We start from the raw sequence: 21,153 nt of genomic DNA, 5'->3' as shown, positions 1-21,153 counted from the left end.
CCCAGCAGGCAGGGCCACCATGAGTCCTCTGCTCACTCGGAGCCTTTCTGTGTGTCTGTGTGGGTGGTGGGGGCGGGGTATTCTTTGTATAGGTGGACACTTGGGAACAGAATCAGGGAGCTGAAGGAGTCAGAATCATGGCTATCGTTGTCTACCTTTGTCTCTCCATCAGGCACTGGGGACATGGGACACAGGCTAACCAGGCACTGGGGACACAGGAGAACCATTGATACAGTTTTTCCACTCTGGTGGGAAGGAGTGAGTAGCAACAGGTCAGCGGTCATAGACACGTTTTCTTTTGCTTGAGATGGGGTCTCATGCAGCCCAGGCTGGCCTTGAACTTCCAATGTAGCCAAAGACGACCGTTGACATCTGGTCTTTCTGGCTCTACCTCCCGAGTGCTGGGATTACAGGCATGGTTGTTAAATGTCCAGTTGTAGACACGGGTGTGTGTGTGTGTGTGTGTGTGTGTGTGTGTGTGTGTGTAGCAAGGCCCACAGGAGGAAGAGGGAGCCCTATAGGAGTGGGTTGTGATGTCTCGAGAAGTAAGGAGGTGGCAGGTGAGGAGGACTTTTGGGAGCCCTGACTTAGGCATGTGATTTTGAGAGTCAAATCTAAGGAGTTGGGGTAGGCGGGCTGCTTGCTGTGTCATGGTCAGTGACGTCCATCTCCTCCCTCAGCTTGACTATGAAAAGTCACGGGGTTAGGGCTCTCGAATACTGACTCCCCGTAAAGCAAGAGTCACATGGTTTTAGTTTGTGCAACAGATGGGCTTCAGTGCGGTTCTCAGCAGAGAGACTTGCGCAAAAGGAAATCACCTGGGCCAGAGGGTGCACATGCATATATGTCCACAAGGTGGCGACAGAGACCAGGTTTGCCTTTTTTTTTAAAAAATACTATCCAAGTTATGAAAGTATTGAGGAAATTTCCTAGAACCCCGAATCCCCTTACATCAGATCCATCTCATTTTAATCTTCTACTGCTCCCATGCACCACCAACACGCACGCCTCCTCCAGGTAGCGCAGCTAAATTTCAGGGGCAGTGGGTGTTACTGATCCCTGCATCTGGAGATCAAACTGGAACACTTTTGTTAGATTTACCAAATCCTACTCCAAAACCAAGGGTCCCCGTCACGTGTTTCGTGGTGTCCTTGCCCCGGCTAGGAAGTTCTGAGATTGCCATTTAGGTGTCATATTTTTTGCTGCTGTCGTCTTTAATTTTTTTTTTCCCAGGTTTAATTCAACTTACTAACTAAATTTTCTTGGACTGATTTAATATTGCACGTATTGATTTTAGTGGGAGGGTCTGGGATAGAGCAGTGGCCTAGAATGAACCAAGACCCTGAAGGCGTAACTCTCATTTGGGGAAGGAGCCTTTTACCATGAAGGGCACACCTAGTGCTCCATCCAGTGCCAGCGCGTGGAAGGCTGGGACGGGAGGGCTGAGTATGAGGCCATTTGGAGCTACACAGTAAAACCCTGTTTTAAAAATTATAAATCAATATTGGTTTTGAAGTTCTGGAACTATGCGTGCGTGGAGCCCCAATACAGACTCTTGGCTTTCTGTGACCAAGCCCTTCTGGCCCGCTTGGGTGCTCTGCACCCTGGCCCAGTGAGGCAGGTAGCTGGGCCAAGGCTTTGCAGCCACTACCCTTATCCCTCATATCTGGGTGCCTTCCTTCCTGCCTGCCTGCCTCCCTTCTTCCTTTCCTCCCTCCCTCCCTCTCTCCCTCTCTCCTCCCCTTCCTCCCTCCCTCCCTCCCTCCCTCCCTCCCTCCCTCCCTCCCTCCCTCCCTTCCTTTCTTCCTTTTTTTTTATTTTTTCGAGACAGGGTTTTTCTATGTAACAGCTCTAGCTGTCCTGGAACTTCCTTTGTAGACCACGCTGGTCTCGAACTCACAGAGATCCATCTGCTTCTACTTCCAAAGTGCTGGGGTTAAAGGTGTGCGCCGCTGCCGCCCAGCCTGGGTGCCTTTTTTCCAATTGCTCTCCACCTTTTTTTGAGACAGCTTTCACTGAATTTGGAGCTGATGGCCAGGCTAGACGGATGGGCCAGTGAGCCCGATGGGTCTCTATCTCTCCAGTGCTGGAGTTACAGGTGGGCACACACACAGGGCCCAGTTTTAAACAGGTGCTGGGGATCAAACTCAAGTTCTCACGTTGGTGTGGAAAGCACTTTGCCCACTGGGACATCTTCCCAGTCTGATAACAAATCCCGACTCCTTGTCTGGCCTGATGGGCAGGAGTCTGAAGTCCACTCTGGAGACCAACGCTGCCACTTCCAAGTGCAGCCAGCGCCTGTACACAGGGGACAACCAGGCGGAGCGAGCTCTCAGTTTGCAGGGCAGCAAGGCAATGGCTCCATTCTCAGAGCAGCTGCAGGGCTCAGGAGTGGATCAAGTAGGATTCCATAACCAGTGGGCTTTCGGATCAGCACCTGCTACGTGCCAAACACTGCTCTACAGCCCGGGGGCAAAGCCAAAAAAAACGATGATGCCTTGGATCCAGGTGATCCTCTGAGTATCCTTTAGCAAGTCTTTGTCCCTTGTGGTCGGGAAGTTCTTTTGCTGTCTCTATGGCAGAATTCTCTGACATACACAGATTTTGGGGAGGGGCGTCCCCAGTCTCACTCAAGAGTCGAGGTTGCTCATAGAAAGCCCATTTCTTGACATTGTACATTCATGGGTACAATGGCAGCGCTGACCCAGTCTGGAGTGTCAGGTGGGTGACATCGGTGCCTGGCCACAGGATCTTCTATTAAGAAGCCTCTTGTCCTGATTACTTTTTTTATTTTCTTCATCCTTCTGCTCCTCATTTGGACCGGAGTGCTCAGTCCGGTGCTCCAATATGGGTCTCCGTCTGTATCGCCATCCAACGTCAGATGAAAGTTTCCTCTGCCCTTGCCTTCTTTGCTCACGTTCTCTTTCCTTCTGCCTCTCATTCGGACCTAGGGAGCTAGGTCCAGTGTTCCAACGTGGGTCTCCGCCTCCATCTCCATCCATCGCCAGATGAGGGTTCTATGGTGATATGCAAAATATTCATCAGTATGGTTGTGGGCCAAGGCTGGTTCAGGCACCCTCTCCTCTGTCCAGAGAACAATCTGGGGATCTCTCCTTGGACCTGGGATCCCCTTTATAATCAAGTTTCTTGTAAACCCTAAAATGATTCCCTTAGTTGAGGTATATACTTGCCTGATCCCATATCCATCCTTCCTCCCTCTGATACAAGGGGACTGATCTAATGAGAGTTCACCAAGGCCTGTTGGACTGGGACTGAACGAGGACGTGATCCAACCAGATTCTCTGAATGTGGCTGGTCCGGAGCCTTTCTGAAAAGCCATTGACAATGACACTGGGACTTGCTTCCTCTGCATATACTGGATTTTTGGGATCCAGTCTGTCTGGATACTCACCTTCCCTGGACCTGAAGGGAGGGGGGAGGAACTTGAACTTCCCACAGGGCAGGAAACCCTGACTGCTCTAGGGGATGGAGAGGGAGGAGGAGAGGGAGTGGGGGGAGTGGGAGGGTGTTGGGAGGAGGGGCTGAAATGGAAACTTTTATAATTTAATAAAAAAAAATTTAAAAAAAGAAGCCTCTTGTCAAGTGCTGGGCGAGGCGGTATGTGACTATGTGACTATGGAATTTAAACCCTCCCCGAGGGGAGGCATGACTGCTGCACCTCTTGGTGGCTTTGTCACCCTGACCTAAATTCTCCTGAAACGGTGAGAACATTTACAATGAACTGGACTCAGATGTTAAAGGTAACTGGGATTTTTGTTTGTTTTTCTACAAGGGTCTTACTCTATAGCTCAGTTTGTACTCAAACCTGTAATCCTCTAGTGTCCGGCACCTTAGTGCTTGCAACTGTCTCTGCTGGACAGTTGGTAGCACACACTGTTGGTTCCAGCACTGGAGGGAGACAGGGGCAGGTGGATTGCTGAGTTTGAGGCCAGAGAGACTGACCTGGTCTACAGAGCAAGTTTCAGGACAGCCAGGGCTACACAGAGGAAACCCTGTCTGCAATAGAAAAAGAAAAACAGAATTAAGGGGCTGGCGAGATGGCTCAGCAGTTGAGAGACTGCACTGTTTTTGCAGAGGGACCTGAGTTTGGTTCCCAGCACATGGGCAGCTCACACCCACCTGTAACTCCAGCTCCAGATACGTCAGTGCTTCTGGTCTCCATGTAGGAACCACGTGCAAGTACCTACTCACCTCCATGTATTTGTAATTAAAAATAAGAATAAGGCCTAGAGAGATGGCTTGTTGCTTTAGAGCATGTACTGTTCTTTAAAGAGCCTGAGTTCGGTTCCCAGCACCCTAGTTGGGTGGCTCACAACTGCCTATGTTTCCAGCTTCAGGGGATTGGACACCGTCTTCTAGCCTTTATGGGCACCACACACACAAGCATATAGCCACAAATAGCACGTACCATACACAAGCACATCACTAGAAATAGCACACACACATGCACACGTTATTAAAAATAAAATGAAAAGTCTTTTATTAATTTTTTTGAGACAGGGTCCCATTGTGTAGCCCTGGCTGTCCTACAACTTGTTATGTAGAGTAGGCTAGACTCAAATTCATAGAGACATCTGCCTGTCTCTGCCTCCAGAGTACTGGGATTAAGGCTGTGTGCCTCTATGCCTGTCTTTAAGAAGAAAAAGAATTGAATTCTAAAACCAGATGTGATAGTGGACACTTGTGACCAATGGCAGTGGGGGGGCAGTGTCAGGATTTCAAAGTCATCCTTAGCTACAGAGTGACTCTGAAGCCAGCCTGGGGTACCTAAGATCTCATTATCTTTAAAAAATAAATTGTGAATTCTTGCCAGGCAGGGGTGGAGCATCTAGCCCCAGCACTTTGGAGGCAGAGGCAGACAGATGTCTGTGAGTTCAAGGCCAGCCTGGCCTACAGAGGGAGTTTCAAGACAGCCAGGGCTATTGCACAGAAAAAAATCTGTTCTGAGAAATCAAAAACAAACAAAACAAAACATAAATTGCAATTCTTCTCTTAGGACTGTTACTTCCTAGTTTAGAAGAGGGGGACGTAGCAGCCGTGGGCTAACATTTCACATTCCCTCCTTGTGATATTCACAGGCACAGGCCAAAGAATGCGTGCAGCACTGTTTTATTACTGATTTTCCTCTGCTCCCCTCCCTGCATCTCCCCTCCCCTTTAACCCTCTTCCAGGGTCCCCATGCTCCCAATTTACTCAGGAGATCTTGTCCTTTTCTACTTCCTACTTCCCATGTAGATTAGATCTATGTAAGTCTCTCTCAGCGTCTTCATTGTTGTCTAAGTTCTCTGGGATTGTGATTTGTGGGCTGGTTTTCTTTGCTTTATATTTAAAAACCACTTATGAGTGAGTACATCTGATATTTGTCTTTCTGGGTCTGGGTTACCTCACTCAAAATGATGTTTTCTAGCTCCATCCATTTGTCTGCAAATTTCAAGATGTTATTTTTTTCTGCTGTGTAGTACTCCATTGTGTAAATGTACCACATTTTCCTTATCTATTCTTCGGTTGAGGGGCATTTAGGTTATTTCCAGGTTCTGGTTATGAGAAATAATGCTGTTATGAACATAGTTGGGCACATGTCTGGTGTAGGAGGGTCTTCTGTCTATGTGTTACTTTCATTAGTCAAATAAAGAAACTGCCTTGGTCTTTTTGATAGGACAGCAGCTTAGACAGGCAGAGTAGATCGAACAGGATGCTGGGAGAAAGAAAGCAGAGTCAGGCAGACAGACGCCATGGCTCTCCTCCCTAGACGAATATAGGTTAGACTCATCCTGGTAAGCCACACTTACGTGGTGACATACACATTATTAGAAATAGGTTAATTAAGATGTGAGAGTTAGCCAAGAAGAGGCTAGATATAATGGGACAGGCAGTGTTTAAATAAATAGTTTCTGTGTAATTATTTTGGGTAAAGTTAGCCGGGAGCCAGGTGGCAGAAAACAGCCTGCCGCTCCTTTTACTATACATGTCCTTGTGTCACAATTGAGTATCCTTTGGATATATACCCAAAAGTGGTATTGCTGGGTATTGAGGAAGGTTGTTTCCTAATTTTCTGAGAAATTGCCAAACTAACATCCAAAGGGGTTGTACCAGCTTGCATTCCCACCAGCAATGCAGGAGTGTTCCCTTTTCCCCACAACCTCTCCAGCATAAGCTGTCATCAGTGTTTTTGACCTTGGCCATTCTTACAGATGTAAGATGGAATCTCAGAGTTGTTTTGATTTGCATTTCTCTGATGGCTAAGGATGCTGAACATTTCCTTAAGTGTCTTTCAGCCATTTTAGATTCCTCTGTTGAGAGTTCTCTGTTTAAGTCTGTACTCCATTTTTTTTTTTTACTGGATTATTTGTTCTTTTGATGACCAATTTCTTGAGTTCTTTGTATATTTTGGAGATCAGCTCTCTGTCTGTTAGTGAAGATCTATTCCCATTCTGTAGGCTGTCATTTTGTCTTGTTGACCGTGTCCTTTGCTTTACAGAAACTTTTCAGTTTCAGGAGGTCTCATTCATTAATTGTTTCTCTCAGTGTCTGTGCTACTTGGGTCATATTTAGGAAATGGTCTTCTGTGCCAATGCGTTCAAGTGTATTTCTGACTTTCTCTTCTATAAGATTCAGTATATTGAGGTGTTTGATCCATTTGGACTTGAGTTTTGTGCTTGGTGATGGATATGGATCTATTCTCATTCTTCTACATGTTGATATCCAATTATGCCTGCACCATTTGTTGAATATGCTTCTTTCTTCCATTTGATGATTTTTGCTTCTTTGTCAAAAATCAGGTGTTCGAACATGTGTGGATTAATATCTGGGCGGATCTTCTATTTGGTTCCATTGGCCCTCCTGTCTGTTCTTATGCCAATACCAGGCTGTTTTGGTACTGTAACTCATGGTGGATGATGGTTCTGATGTGTTCTTGGATTCGATTTGACAGTATTTTATTTAGTACTTTTGCATCAATGTTCATGAATGAGAGTGGTCTGTAATTCTCTTTCTTAGTAATGTCTTTTTGTGGTTTGGGCATTGGGGTAATTGGAGCCTCATAAAAAGGGTTTGGCAATGGTCCTTCTGTTTCTATTGTGTAGAATAATTTGAGGAGTATTTGTATTAGCTCTTCTTTAAAAGTCTTGTAGAATTCTGAGCTGAAAACATCTGGTCCTGTGTTTTTTTTGGTTGGGAGACTTTTGATGACTGCTTCTATTTTTTTTTTAAGATTTATTTATTTATTATGTATACAACATTCCTTCCATGTGTGTCTGCATGCCAGAAGAGGGCACCAGATCTCATTATAGATGGCTGTGAGCCACCATGTGGTTGCTGGGAATTGAACTCAGGACCTCTGGAAGAGCAGCCAGTGCTCTTAACCACTGAGCCATCTCTCCAGCCCAGACTGTTTCTATTTCTTCAGCAGTTATAGGTCTGTTTAATTTACTTATCTGGTCTTGATTTAATTTTGGTAACTGATACTTATGCAGAAAGTTGTCTGTTTCCTTTAAGTTTTCCAATTTTGTGGAGTACAGATTATTGAAATATGACCTGATGTTTTTCCTCCATGTCTGTTGTTATGTCTTCCTTTTCATTTCTGATTTTACTAATTTGGATATTCTCTCTCTGCCTTTTGGTTAGTTTGCATAAAGGTTTGTATATTTTGTTGATTTTCTCAAAGAACCAACTTTTTGTCTCATTGGTTCTTTGTATTGTTTTCTTTGTTTCTATTTTGTTGGTTTCAGCTCTTAATTTGATTATTTCCTGCCATCTAGTTCTCTTGGGTGAGTTTGCTTCTTTTTGTTCTAAAGTTTTCAAATGTTCTGTTAATTTGCTAGTGTGGGAGTTTTCCAGCTTCTTTATATAGACATTTGGTGCTATGAACTTTCCTCTTAACACTGCTTTCATTATGTCCCATAAATCTGGGTATGTTGTGTGGTCATTTTCATTGAATTTTAGGAAGTCTTTAACTTCTCCTTTTATTTCTTCCTTGACCCACTTGATGATTCAGGTGAGCACTGTTTAATTTCCATGTGTTTGTGGGCTTTCTGGAATTAGTATTGCATATGAAGCATTGTTAAACCATCCTGGCAATTTGAATGACATAAAAAACTGGTTCCTTTTTGAAAAGCTGTAATTACCTTTTAATATATGACTGGGTCATTTCTCAACACCTTCAGTGACTTCTTCTAGTGGTGGTAAACAAACTTTGGGCATGGCATTCAGTGTCTGGTTTTTGGCAGTGCTGAAATGGGACCTAAGGTCTTGTGGTTCCCGGTCAAGTACATAACCCCCGAGCTGCCACCCAGCTGGCCTTTCCCATCCCTTGCAGCTTGGTTCTCATTATGGCTTTGACTTGGCTGCCTGGCACCTGCCTATTGCTCAAGCTCTTCATCTTGGCCCGCTCACCCTGTGGTTTGCTGACACAGTTCCTCTAACTTATATCACCCTCCTCAATCATTTCTGCCCATCAGAACCCAGCATCTCAGGCTAGGGTGTAGCTCAGTGGTCAAGCGCTTGCCTAGCATGTGGCAGGGGGGCGCTGGATTTGATCTTCAGCCTCCTGCATCTACCCCTAAACAGCTAAAAAAAAATCTCACTGTTTCTCAGCTCAGTCACTCTGAGTCTCACTGAGCCTCTCCCTATGACCCACACACGGCTTCAGTCCATTACTACACAGTCCTGTCATGAGCTCAGTATGCTGTTGCAGATCAGGCTGGGTAGCTGTGGGATCAGAGGACATCAGCTGCTGCAATCCTACCTGTCCCTGCTCTGCAGCAGTGGGACCTGTTGAACCACTAGACCTAGACTCGCAGGCTGGAAGAACCCTAGGGAACCCACTGAAAGCCTGCCCCAGACAACCTTCAGAGAGATGGCCCAGCACAACTCAGAAAAAAAAACACTGTGTACTCCTTTCTCACCTGTCATGGGCCTGATTTCTTCTTTTTATTCAAAACAGGGTTTCTCTGTGTAGCCTTGAGCTCACTCTGTAGACCAGGCTGGCTTCAAACTCAAAGAGATCCACCTGACTCTGCCTCCCCAGTGCTGGGATTAAAGTCATGTGCCACTACTGCCTGGTTGCTCTCTCTCTCTCTCTCTCTCTCTCTCTCTCTTTCTCCCTCTCTCTCTTTAAAAAAAACCTTACTGTATGCATGCGTGTGTGTGCACGTGCACGTGTTTGTGCATGTGTGCATATATGTGCTCATGTATGTCTATGGGTGCTGCGTGTGTGTTGCTCATTTGTGTGCCAGAATACACATGTGAAGGCTTGAGGACAACTTTTAGAAGTTAGGTTCTCTCTCTTCCTCTCCTGGGTTCCAAGGATGGGACTCAGTGTCAAGATCGTGTGGGAAACATTTTCACTAGCCGAGCTATCTCATTAGTGCCTGAGTTTTAAAAATTTTTTAAAAGATAATTTTATAGATAAACCATGGATGGCAGCAGGTGCCTATAATTTGAGCACTTGAGAGGCATTTGTGTGTGTGTGTGTGTTTATATTTGCTTATATACTGTGTATATGTATGTTTTACTACTTTGTTCATAAACTGTGTTCTGCACACTTGCCATTGTGCATGTGTGGCAGTCAGAGGACAACTCATGGGACTTGGTGATCTCCTACCAAGTGTTTTCTAGGTATTTAACTCAGATCATCAGGCTTGGTGGCAGGTGCCTGCATCTACAGGCACTGAGACAGTAATTTTTCACTTGGACTTTTGCCATCACTCATAGAGGCTCTGGAGATGCAGAACTCCCTGAACTTCTCTGTCATAGGGCACCCAGCAGGTAGATGATTGGATCATTACCAGCCAGCAGGAGTGTCCAAGCTGGGATGCATAGTGAAACCCTGTCTTGAAAGTTTTTTAAAACTTATTTGTATTTTATGTGCATTGCTGTTTTGCCTGCAGGGAGTCTCCATGAGGGTGTTAAATGTCCTAGGACAGGCGTTACAGACAGTTGTAAGTTGTCATGTGGGTGCTGGGAATTGAACCTTGGTCCTCTGGAAGAGCAGCCAGTATTCTTAACCACTGAGCCATCTCTCCAGCCCCTTGAAAGTTTTATACAAGAGAATAAACATCTCTTCAAAGGACTCACACTCAGCCCTGTAGAGGGCTTGGTAGTTTAGAGTACATACTGTTCTTACAGAGTCCAGCAGTTCAGTCCCCAACACCCTCATCTGTGTGGAATAATCTTTTTGTACACTGTGGAGATGTGTCACTCAGATCGCTTTAATAAAAAGCTGAACGGCCAATGGCTAGACAGGATTTTCAGGGCAGAGAGGACGCTGGGAAGAGCAGAGGCATGGGGAGTCACCAGGCAGAGACAGAGAAAGCAGGAAAGCAGCATGGGCAGTACAGAGTAAAGGTAATAAAGCCACAAGGCAGTAAATTAACAGAAGTGGGTTAATTTAAGTTAGAAACAAGCCTAAGCAGACAGTCGAGCTTTCATAATTAACAGGAAGTCTCTGTATCATGATTTAGGAACTGGCAGGAGGGACAGAAAAATCTGCCTACTCAACTGCCTCTAACTTCCGTTCCAAAAGATCTGATGTCCTCTTCTGGCCTCTGTGGGCTCTGCACTCATGTGCACAGGACCTGCCCCTCCCCCACCATATTTGAAAATCAATTTTTAAAAAGTTTGCTGCAAGCAGTTTAATCCCAGTACTTGAGAGTGAGTTCCAGGACAGCCAGGGCTACACAAAGAAGTCTGTCATGAAAAACCAAAGCAAAACAAAACAAAAGTTTGTTTCAGAAAGACTTAAATTGTACAAGCGTCAATCATGGAAGTCCTTCACCACCTCTCTGCAAACAACACTGGGAGCAGTGTAACTTAGAAATTCTATTTATATTTTTTTTTTGGGTTTTGTTTTGTTTTTTTGTTTTTTGAAACAGGGTTTTTCTATAGCTTTGGAGCCTGTCCTGGAACTAGTTCTGTCTCTGCCTCCCGAGTGCTGGGATTAAAGGCATGCGCCACCAATGCCTGGCCTCTATTCATATTTGTATAAATAAAATGTTTCAACACAAATGGGAGACAATACCGTTCCCCAACAGGCTGTTTTCACTTCATAGAGATTGTACAGGAAGCTCAACACTTTTCTGGAATGCTTATTGCATCTATGTTCTTCCGTGAACAATTTGTTGATAACTTTTGTCTACATTTCTACCAAGTTCTTGTGAGTGTGTGTGTGTGTGTGTGTAGGCCAGATGACCACCCCAGGTGTTATTCCTCAGGTGCCATTCAGCCTTGTTTTCTGACAGTCTCTCACTGGCTCAGAGCTTGCCAACTCTGCCAGGCTGGCTGACCAAAAGCACCAGGATCTTCCTGTTTCCATCTCCACAGCATTGGCATGACAAGTGTGTGCCACCACGCCTGGCATTTCTAAGAAGTGTATTTCAGGAAACTCAGGTCCCCTTTATGACTGAGCATCTCCCGGCTGTCCAGTTATACACAGCACCTGCTCATCTCTGGTCCACGGGCTGTACACGTCCATCCCCCATTGCATTTACTATCCTATAATTCCGGTCTTTTTTTTTTTTTTAAGTGTTGGCTGTGGAACCCAGGGCCTTACTAGGCAAGTGCTCCACCACTAAACTACACCCCTAGTTCTTGGTTTTCAGTGGAGTATCATTATGTAGCTCAGGGCACCCTGGAACTATATAGCTCAGGCTGATTTTTAATTCATTATTTTTTGCATCATGGGATCACGGGTGTGAGCCATTACAGGTGTGAGCAGTCACACAACCCCACCTTCATTTCCATACATGGAATTTTGCATCTCTGAAGTTTTTGAGCTACAGCAAAAGTCCTAGTGAGAATTACTGTCTCTGGAGCCATTCATATGGCACCAGTTACTCAATCTTATGATCTGAGTTCGATACCTACAAACACATGGTAGGAGAGCATCAACTTCCAAAAATTGTTTTCTGATCTCTACATGTGCCATGGCAAGTGATCAAACATGCAATGTCAAGAAAAAACAAAATACCAAAAGGCAAACCACAAAATTACTATTTCTGGGGCTGGGATGCGACTATGGTTGAGTGCTTGTCCAGCATAAGGCAGTCCTGGTTCTAGCACTGTAAAACTCTAGGATAACTCTGAAGCCATTTCTGACAACTCTGAAGCCATTTCTGAGGCCTCTCAGTAGTGCTCCCCCCTCCCCTGGGAACCAAGGACCTAACAACTTCACATGCACATACTGGAATGTTGGAGATTTTCCATCTGTGTCCTTGGGGATGTTCTCCAGATAGAACTCAGTTATTGGAATTAGGGCAAGATAACCCTTAGATGTTGACTCAGTTCCTTGGCCTTGGTCAGGGGATATTGATTCAGTCCTCAGATACGGTTAGGATGACTCACAGATGTTTCCCACTTACCCTGCCTGATCTAGCAACCACTCTCTTGCCATGGCTCAGACCAATCCTTTGAATCAGTCAATCCTAATAGTTGAAGAACAACCCCAAGTTCCCGCCCTTGTTTCTGTGGCTTTTTACTTTAAAAGTAGACTGTACCAGCTATTCGGGGTCTTTTTGGCTTCTCAAATGCTGAAAGACCCTGTTGTGACAGAATTAATTAAATCCTCTTACTTTTACATCAACTGTGGTGTGAGAGTGGTCTCTTGGGGCGACTCCTCCTTGGTGATTGGCCTTCAGGGTCCAACAGTTTCAGCTCCACAGAGAAACAAATTATGTCTTCTTTAACAAAACCACATCTGGATTAGACTGGATAACAACTCTAAACTTTTGAATGTCTAGTGTCTGTTTCCACCTACCATAGTAACTTTTGCAAAGTTCTGAAACAATGGAAGACATTATTCTGCCCATTTTGGGGTCAGGAGATGCTGAGTTGGGAGGTTAGTGCTTGAATGCTCCTCCAAAAGTCCTGAAGGTAGGCACATGTGTATGTTTCTGTGTGTTTGGTGTGTGTGCATATGCATGTGGAAGCCAGAGATCAATTTCAGCTGTCTTCATCAGTAGCTAATTTTTGTTGTTGTTTGAGACAGGATTTCTCTGTGTATTTTTGGTTGTTTTGAAGCTCATCCTATACATCAGGCTGGCCTTGAGCTCAGAGATCCACCTGCCTCTGTCTCCCAAGTGTTGAGGTTAAAGGCATGTGCCACCACACTGCCCTGTTTCTTCACCAACTTTTTTTTTTTTAGATGTGTGATGGCTCATTTTGATTGTTAACTTGATTATATCTACAATCTACCAAACCCCAAGCTGCTGAGCGTACCTGTAAGGAGGAGGAAGTTTGCTCGAATTTGAGGTAGAAAGACCCATTCTAATGTGGATCACACTTTTTTTTTTAAGTTTATCAGTCTGTCTGCCTATCTATCTGTCATCTATGTATATAGATATCTATCTAGACTTCATACTTGGCATTCATGTGTTCTGCCGGCATGTATGCTTGCAAGCCAGAAGAGGGCACCAGATCTCACATAGATGATTATGAGCCACCATTTGGTTACTGGGAATTGAACTCAGGTCCTCTGGAAGAACAGTCAATGCTCTTAAACCTCTGAGCCATTTCTCCAGTCCCAGTGGGCCATACTTTCTGATGGCAGTCTACATAAATGGGCACAGAAGGAAGCTTTTGCTTTTTGTTTACTTGCCCTTACTCTCTGGCAAGTTCATCCAGCCTGCTGCTGAGACGCTACATAGGGATTTCAATGTATAGAGACCATCTGAGACAGCCAGCCTTGTGGACTAAACTGCTGGATTCTTGGCCTGTCAGTAGACAGCCATTGTTGGATTAGCTGGATGACAGCCTCTAAGTCATTCTAATAAATCTTCTTTCAATATATATTTTCATTCAATCTCCTCTAGATAATCCCAATACACAGTCTCTCACTGAAACTAGAGATTACAAATTTTGAGAGACCTGGCCAGCAAGCACCAGGAATCTGTCCATCTTGCTATCTCCACAACCGTGATTACAGCTGCACACTCACACACCCGACTTCTACATGGGTGCTAGGCATCCAAACATAGGTCCTCGTGCTTGTGTTGCAAGCATTTTATCAACAGAGCGATTTCCCCGGCCCTTCAAATGTAGTCATAGCTACCAGCTAAAGGAATCACAGGAAAGTGCCAACCTGGAATGATGTCTGTACTGTCCATGCAGTTGTGACAACTTCCTGGTTGCCACTTACAGTTTCAAGACACTAGTGTGACAATCTTCCTCCCCATCTCTCTCACTCAACCCACAACCAGAATTTCCAGACAGATGCACCTGTCACTGGAAATAGGGGATGCACAAAGAAAGAACAAAACAAACCCGAGTCAACTGGCAGGTTTCTAGCTGAGGTCTTTATTTTCATTTTATGTACAGCAAAGGTGCTGCTGAGTCTCCACAGCAGCCAGACAGAACATAACTGAATTCTCTCTCAACAATTAGCAGCTTAAGATCTAGCAACTACATGTAACGTTCACGCATTCACAAGTATTGTCTCTTTACTCTGTGATTCGTGCACGTGAGTCTTTAGTCTTACACACTTGTATAAAACACACTTAGTCAGCCTAGTAGTCAGCCCCTTCTGAGGGTATCACCTAGCATACACAACATACAGAAGATCCACATTCAAAATCCCAGTTTAATTGGGGGTGGTGTGGGAACCATCACTTTGCCTGTGCTGGCTTGTTGATGACAGCATTTGGTTTTGTTTGAGATGTGTATTTTCAAGGCTAGAAGGTCAGAACACTGGAGCTCACTCAGAATCCAGTTTCACTGACTACCTTAGAACACAAGATCAAAAGCAAAACCAAAGCATGCCCTTCGTCAGACATGGTGAGGAAGGCTTCACCCCACTGTTCTGGCCACAGATGTTTCATGCCAATTGGGATGGGGCTAAAGAAGCACCATCAGTGATGGGTCCGAGTGTACCTCTTAGGGTCAAGGACCTGAAACTGGAGCAGACAGCCATCAACATCGTAGAGTGATGGCCAACTCTATAACTGTGACAGTCACCCAGGCCAACACGGCATGCCTCACTCACCCGGGCTAGGCACCAGCATGGACAAGGGAATCAAAGAATGCTTCATTTTAGCGGATTTTTTTAATTAAATTTTTTTTTTAAGGAAAAGAAGCATTAAATTGTGGGCAGGCTTCTCTCAGATCAAGTGCTAAACCATCAGAGCAAGGCTACTGAAAGGCTGTGAATAGAAAAGAAAATTTAAGGACGGCCACAATTCCAAGAAACTCAAAGGTAACAGGGATGGGCAGCAGAAGTACAAGCAGGCAGGATAACAGAAGTGTGTTATAAACAGCACTGAGTGCAGATAACTGCAGGCTTGGTGAGTGAGCAGGGGTAAGACAGTGAGAGCCATGATGGGTCCTATCCTGGACTGAAGGTCCTTCCCAAGACAGTCGGCTAAAAGGAAGACAGGGAGTCAGTGTGGGTCTGTCTGTCTGTCAGAAGCTCCAGACTATTTTTCCTTCAACAGAAACTGCCATCAGGAAATTAGAGACAATTTTAGTTTATCGATCACAGTGACATTTGGGGGGCCTCCTGTAGAACTGTTAAGAGAAGCCAGTGGGCTGCCACTGGATCATCTCTCCCACAGTCCCATTGGGCTCTTTTCTCTACCAGAGCAACTAAATTACAGCAGTGACTGTTGTTCAGCAAGGTCATAGTGTCCTGTGGCACTCTTGCCTGAAGCTGCTGCAGGATTTTCAGACAACGCTAACCTTCTAAACATAGGCTTGGGGACCATTTGTTTTGGCATGAATATGAAGTGGTTTTAATTTTTTTTTTGTTCCCTGCTTTAGGTTCTCATTATGAGGTGGATAACAACCATCTGGGGGATGGGAGAGAAGGCTGGATACCTGAGTTAACATATCAAAGTGAGAAGGCCAGCAGGCCAAAGCAACAGGAGGTTGGAACTGTTAAGTAAACCATGCTTTTCAACAGACAGGACATTGCTACCCTAATTCTGAAAGAAGGTCCTGGTGTGGGGACATAGGCAAAAACACACTTCACTTCTCTGTCCGGGGCATAGTACATGGCTCCTTTGCATTATGTGGGCACACAGGAAGAGCCATTGGAAATGGCATTTGTGACCTCCAATAACGAGTTTAATCAGGCTCTCTATTTTTCTCTGAAGGTTGATTCAGGTTCCACCCGGGTGAGGGAACTGGCTGTGGGGTAGGGACAAAGCTCAGCTCCTCTTCCTAAACAGCCACTGAGCAGTTAGTGAGTCAGTCTGGGTTAATAGGAAGCTTGCAGCAGTTTGCACCCAGAATTTAGGTTCTTATAACCCGACATTTCCTTTTCTGCTTTTTGGGAGAATCACTTTCAATTGATCCTCTCAGGCAGACAGAATAAAGCTTTGAAGTTAAGGATGCTGAGGCCAAAATGCAGACAACAAGACTCCACATCACTTTGGTTTCGGTAATTAGGGGGTGTTAAACAATAAATTAAGCAAACACAAAGAGTTATTTATGACTCTCATAACAAGGGGGGGTTGTTTGTTTTTTTGTTTTTGTTTTTTCTAAAGAGAATCCCAGCCTAAGTTCACTAGGTGAACATTTACTTGGGTGGGGGGGTGGAGCAAAGTCCAGTCCTACCACACTATTCTGTTGAGGTCACACCCCCTCATGCAAACCCCTCACCACTCCAACCAAGCCAGGCTGGGGAGATGGTGCTGTGTGTAAAGACCAGAGAGCTGGGGCAGCCACAGGGTGGCAGAGGGCAGTGCTGGCAGCAGTCTCCAACTCATCTGCATCAAGATAACAGGGGGCAGCACACTGAAATATCCACACAGCTTCATTTGAAAACATCACTGCTTTATTTCAAAAAAAAAAAAAAAGACCCTCCCAACTCAGGACCCCTCCCCTCAAAAAAAACCCCAACCCCCCCAAAGCCCAACCAACCAAACAAACAAACAAAAAAAAAACAAAAACAAAAAACCAAAAAACAAAAAACCCATAACTAAACAAAAATACCCCAATAATAATAACAATAATAAAAAATCCTATTAGAAACTATAAGGAAGCACTGAGAGTTTGAGTATTACATTCTTCAAGTATGTTGTTCGGATTTTTTATTTTTAAGTTGGTAACTATACACATATAAAAAAAACCAAACAAACCTTAAAAGTGCGGCCAAGAGATTTTGCTTAAAGTTAGGATTAAGGGCTACTTCACAATACTGAACAGGACTGCACAGTTATCCTGTGGGTTTGATGCTCTTGCTTCCAACCCTGGCAGAGTTAAGGAAGGCGCAGGTTTCAGAAGTGATCACACTTCAGGTCAGCGTGAGAAAGCCTAGGAAATGTTTGTGTTCTTCCATGGCAGGGAAAACCCACCCTGAATCTACAATTCCACCCTGGAATGTGGTGGGACTTCACAGTAGAGTTAGTCTAGATGAGGAGAGGAGCCCAAGCAGGGTAGGTGTTGGACCTGGTCAGGTTTTTGCATGTTTAGTGGGTTTAGTGCAGTCCTCCAAGCCTCAATTCAGAATGCCCTTCGGTGTGTTGCAGATTGTTGGTTCATGTTAAAGGACTGTTTCAGATTTGCATCCCAAGGAAAATCATGCTACATAAAAATGATCCAAGATTTTGCCCAAAAAACTTCTTGGATAAAATCTAAAAAATACTATTGCAATTGCGTCTCTTGAAGAAAAAAACATTATTCTAAATGTAAACAGATTCACTCAACTCTCTTGTAGAAAACTTCAGAGTGGGTAATGCTGCTGTCTAGCTCTCTTGGCATACACTCGCCAGACGGTGAGGAGCACTGCTGTCTGCACCAGCATCATCTGGGGGGTGAGAAGAGTCGGTCCACATAGCTGAAGAGTGCGTCCCAGTGCTTCCAGAGAAAGGCAATGAAAGCCACAAGGAATAAAGTGCTGAACGTCCTGTTGCGTGTCTTCATGAGGGGGACCACACAGTTGGCTACTGTCGACACAAAGACCAAGAGGACCGCCATGACGGCCAGGAGGATGTTGATGAGTTTGCCCAGAAGGTTTCGGGCAGTGGCATTCTCCAGCCCTTCCAGCTGCACCACCTGCTGCTGTTGCTGCTGCAGCTCCATCTTGGAGATGCGGGTCTGACAGGCCTCCAGGGCCTCCTGTGGGCCAAACAGCGGATGGTTAGGCTTCTGTTCTCATAACTCTAGGGCTGAGTTATGAGAGTTATGCCCTGGGAGAGACAGATATACTCGGAGCCATGCCAAGGATTTGAAGTAGCCAGAACCTGGGATATAAAAACACATCATTCCCACCCCTCTACTGTACTCCTTGGGGAATAGCTACAGGGAACAGTGAATATACTTTGATTTATTTTGCCTAAAATTTACTTATTTTTTTAAATAACAAGAGTCTCTTGTATCTCAGACTGGCCTTATGATTACTATGTAGCAAGATGACCTTGAACTTCTGATCTTTTTTGCCTTAACCTCCTGACTGCTGAGATCATAGGCATGTGCCATCATTCCTGAATGGCCTAGCTTCAATCATAAGGTTTTTATTCTTTTAGAAATTTTAAGTCTAAGGAAATGAGACACACACACTTTTTTACCTAAACAATGTCTCAGTATTCTCAGTTCTCTGTGCTGTGGTGACACTGTCATACTAGTCATACCAGTATGTCCACCTTTTACCTGTACTTAAGTCGACATATGTATTTGCTTAGCATGGGGTTATTATAGGCATTTCCTACCATAGTGTGCATTGCATTCTACTGGAATTGACCATAACTTAATTTACTTTTTGCTCAATAGTGGGTCTTGAGGATTGTGCTATGTCAAAATACAGGGATCTACCTCATTTTTGTGTGTACAGACATGTTCATGGACATGTGTGCACATTCTAGTGAAGGTCAGAAGACCAGTGTGGTGCTGGTCCTCAGGTAACCTCCACCTTTTGCTTCAGACAGGGCCTTTCACTGGCTGCAACTCTGCAAAGCAGGCTAGACTAGCTGACCAGAAAGCTTCAAGGATTTGCCTGCCTCATCTTGCCTTTGCTGAGGTTACAAGTATATGACATTATGCCTGGATTTAAAATTATTATTACTATAGCATTCATGTGTTTGCAGATCAGTGTGGATGTGCCATGGCATAAGTATGGAGATCAGAGGACAAATTTGAGAGATTAGTTCTTGCCTTCATCTATCCAGTTCTGGGGACTGAACTTGGTTGTTAAGCTCCATGGTAACAACTCATGGGTGCATACTCATGTGAGTATGCCACAGTTTAGGTCCCTCTTAGGGATTTTAAAGTGTTTTTTTTTCCCCTGATTTTTTCCCCCACTCTAACAATGATGCAGTGAACACCTCTGAATGTGCTTCACTACCACACCATCTGATGTTTTTATGTCAAGACATCCCCGATTGGAGAAAGTGAACTGTGACTTCACTGTAAGGAGGGCATACTCCAATCTCTAAGGCATATACAACGACGACACTCTACAGAGGACATTAAAGTGACCTACTCCCCCTAAAGCCAAGCCTTATGTAAACTGCACCCTATCACTCAGGAAAACAAACTTCATTCCCTAGCAAGGATAGACATCCTTCCAAGGCAACCAGTGGCTGGAATGCTGGGATTTTCCAGCCTTAGTATCTTCAATGTGTTCTGGTCTTCTGGGATGTGAGGTGAGGCATAGACGTTAGCCTGAAGCTAGTTCAAGTATGGATAATGGATGCTGTTCACTCTAGAACTACCTTGAAAAAATAAAAATGTAAACAGAATCTGAGAGCCTAAAGAAGATGGCAGCTGAGCAAATAGTCAGGACAGTGCTTTGATTCCTTTTCTCCACACTCACTTCTTTCAAGGTGCTTTCACAAAAACCACTATGACCTCTGAGAAAATCTCCATAAGAAACAGAGAAACCCCACTGTTTCATTTCTTCATGGAATCAATCAAGTGTTCACCTTCAGCTTCATTGATGGGATTTCTCACAAGCCTACAAACAATGAGGATTTTCACAAACCGTGTAATGTGCCACCTGTAAGAGCAGGAACAAAAGTCCCTTTCCACAGAAGCAGAAGATAGGCAAGCTGGCCAGAAGCTCCATCTGAGCAGTTCCAGGGCAGCAACGAGATGGGATGCTCTAGTTTTCCCTTGACTGAGACTGCTCTATCCTAAGACTTTTGCCAATTGAAGAAGGTACCTCCATTGTGTTGAAGGCAGGTGTGCTGCAACTGATAGTTTTTCTTGATTCTCTACCCTCATGTCTTTGTCCATTCTCTTTCTTTCTTTTTTCTTACTTACTGTTCATACTAACCTGGATGTCCCGGGCCCGTTCATAGGACTGATAGGCAATTTTCTCTTCCATGCTGGCCAACTCCTGCTTTAAGTTCAGAATCTCGTTCTGATGGAGCTCTGTCAGGTCGTTCAGCTGCTCTTCTAGTCGCTCGCATCTAAAAAAAGGAGAGAAGTTGGAGTTCCAAATATTCTGCATCTTCCCTGATATAATTTAGATCAATTCCCACATCTATTCTACAAAATAAAACAAAACACAGAGTTAAAGCAAGTCTGGGGTACTGCGTGCCAGAAGTTGCAGCTTTCAGTCTCCAAAAGGCAGCTGACACAAAGCTGGCATCATGGTTTTCTCCATAGCCTCGTTTAGCTCTGCACACCTATGATCCTGAAGCAGCTCTTACTCTGCTTTGAGTATGGAAGATGCAAAAACTAAGCAAATCTCACCAGGAAAGAAAGTGCAATAATGGAAATGGACCTTCTGGTTGTCAGTAATGACTTATTTCAAAACCAGTTGAACAATGACTTACTCACCCAGATGTTTGTGATTTGGAGACCCAGAAAGCCAGAGCCAGAGGGATCTATCATCCTCATGGCCAAGCAGTGCTTGGGACATTTGTCAACACATATTTATGGAGAATCTGCTGCAGGCATGTTCAAAGTACTGGGACACTGTAGCAAGAAAGAAAGAGCACCTGCTTTCCATTTATTCTACAGAGAGAAGGGAGACTAAAGATCTCCAATAGAATTTGATATAGCCAAGACTAGCTAGCAGGTAGCCAAGCATATGGCAGTGTCTAGTGACACTGGAGAGTCAGGGAAGACTTCTCAACTCTCTTCAAGAATGAGAGATAAAGCTTGAAGGATACTAACAGGCTTGGAAGATGAGGAGGCTGAAGATGTGCTCCTCAGAAGGAGCAGAAGTACAACCTTGTTCAGACAGGAATGAAGTTG

The 21,153-nt window shown here is 44.6% G+C and overlaps 1 protein-coding gene across 5 annotated transcripts in view; it reads right to left on the bottom strand.

Annotated features, from left to right (window-relative positions):
* Positions 1 to 14,290: 14,290 nt before the first annotated feature.
* Tmcc1 (transmembrane and coiled-coil domain family 1) overlaps positions 14,291 to 21,153 on the bottom strand; it is a 184,449-nt gene continuing 177,586 nt past the window's right edge. For all 5 annotated transcript variants that reach the window (XM_087904397.1, XM_085686925.2, XM_085686927.2 and 2 more), the window contains 2 exons: positions 20,225 to 20,360; positions 14,291 to 18,069 (listed from right to left, as the gene is read on the bottom strand). In XM_087904397.1, coding sequence (XP_087760523.1) covers positions 17,755 to 18,069; positions 20,225 to 20,360 — 451 coding nt within the window. In that variant the 3' untranslated portion in view covers positions 14,291 to 17,754. The remainder of the gene's footprint in view (positions 18,070 to 20,224; positions 20,361 to 21,153) is intronic.

Source organism: Myodes glareolus, chromosome 3 (assembly GCF_982192425.1).
Source record: "Myodes glareolus chromosome 3, mMyoGla1.1, whole genome shotgun sequence".
Lineage (NCBI taxonomy): Eukaryota > Metazoa > Chordata > Mammalia > Rodentia > Cricetidae > Myodes > Myodes glareolus.
The sequence above is the reverse complement of the archived record's forward strand: the minus strand, read 5'-3'. Positions and strand labels throughout refer to the sequence as shown.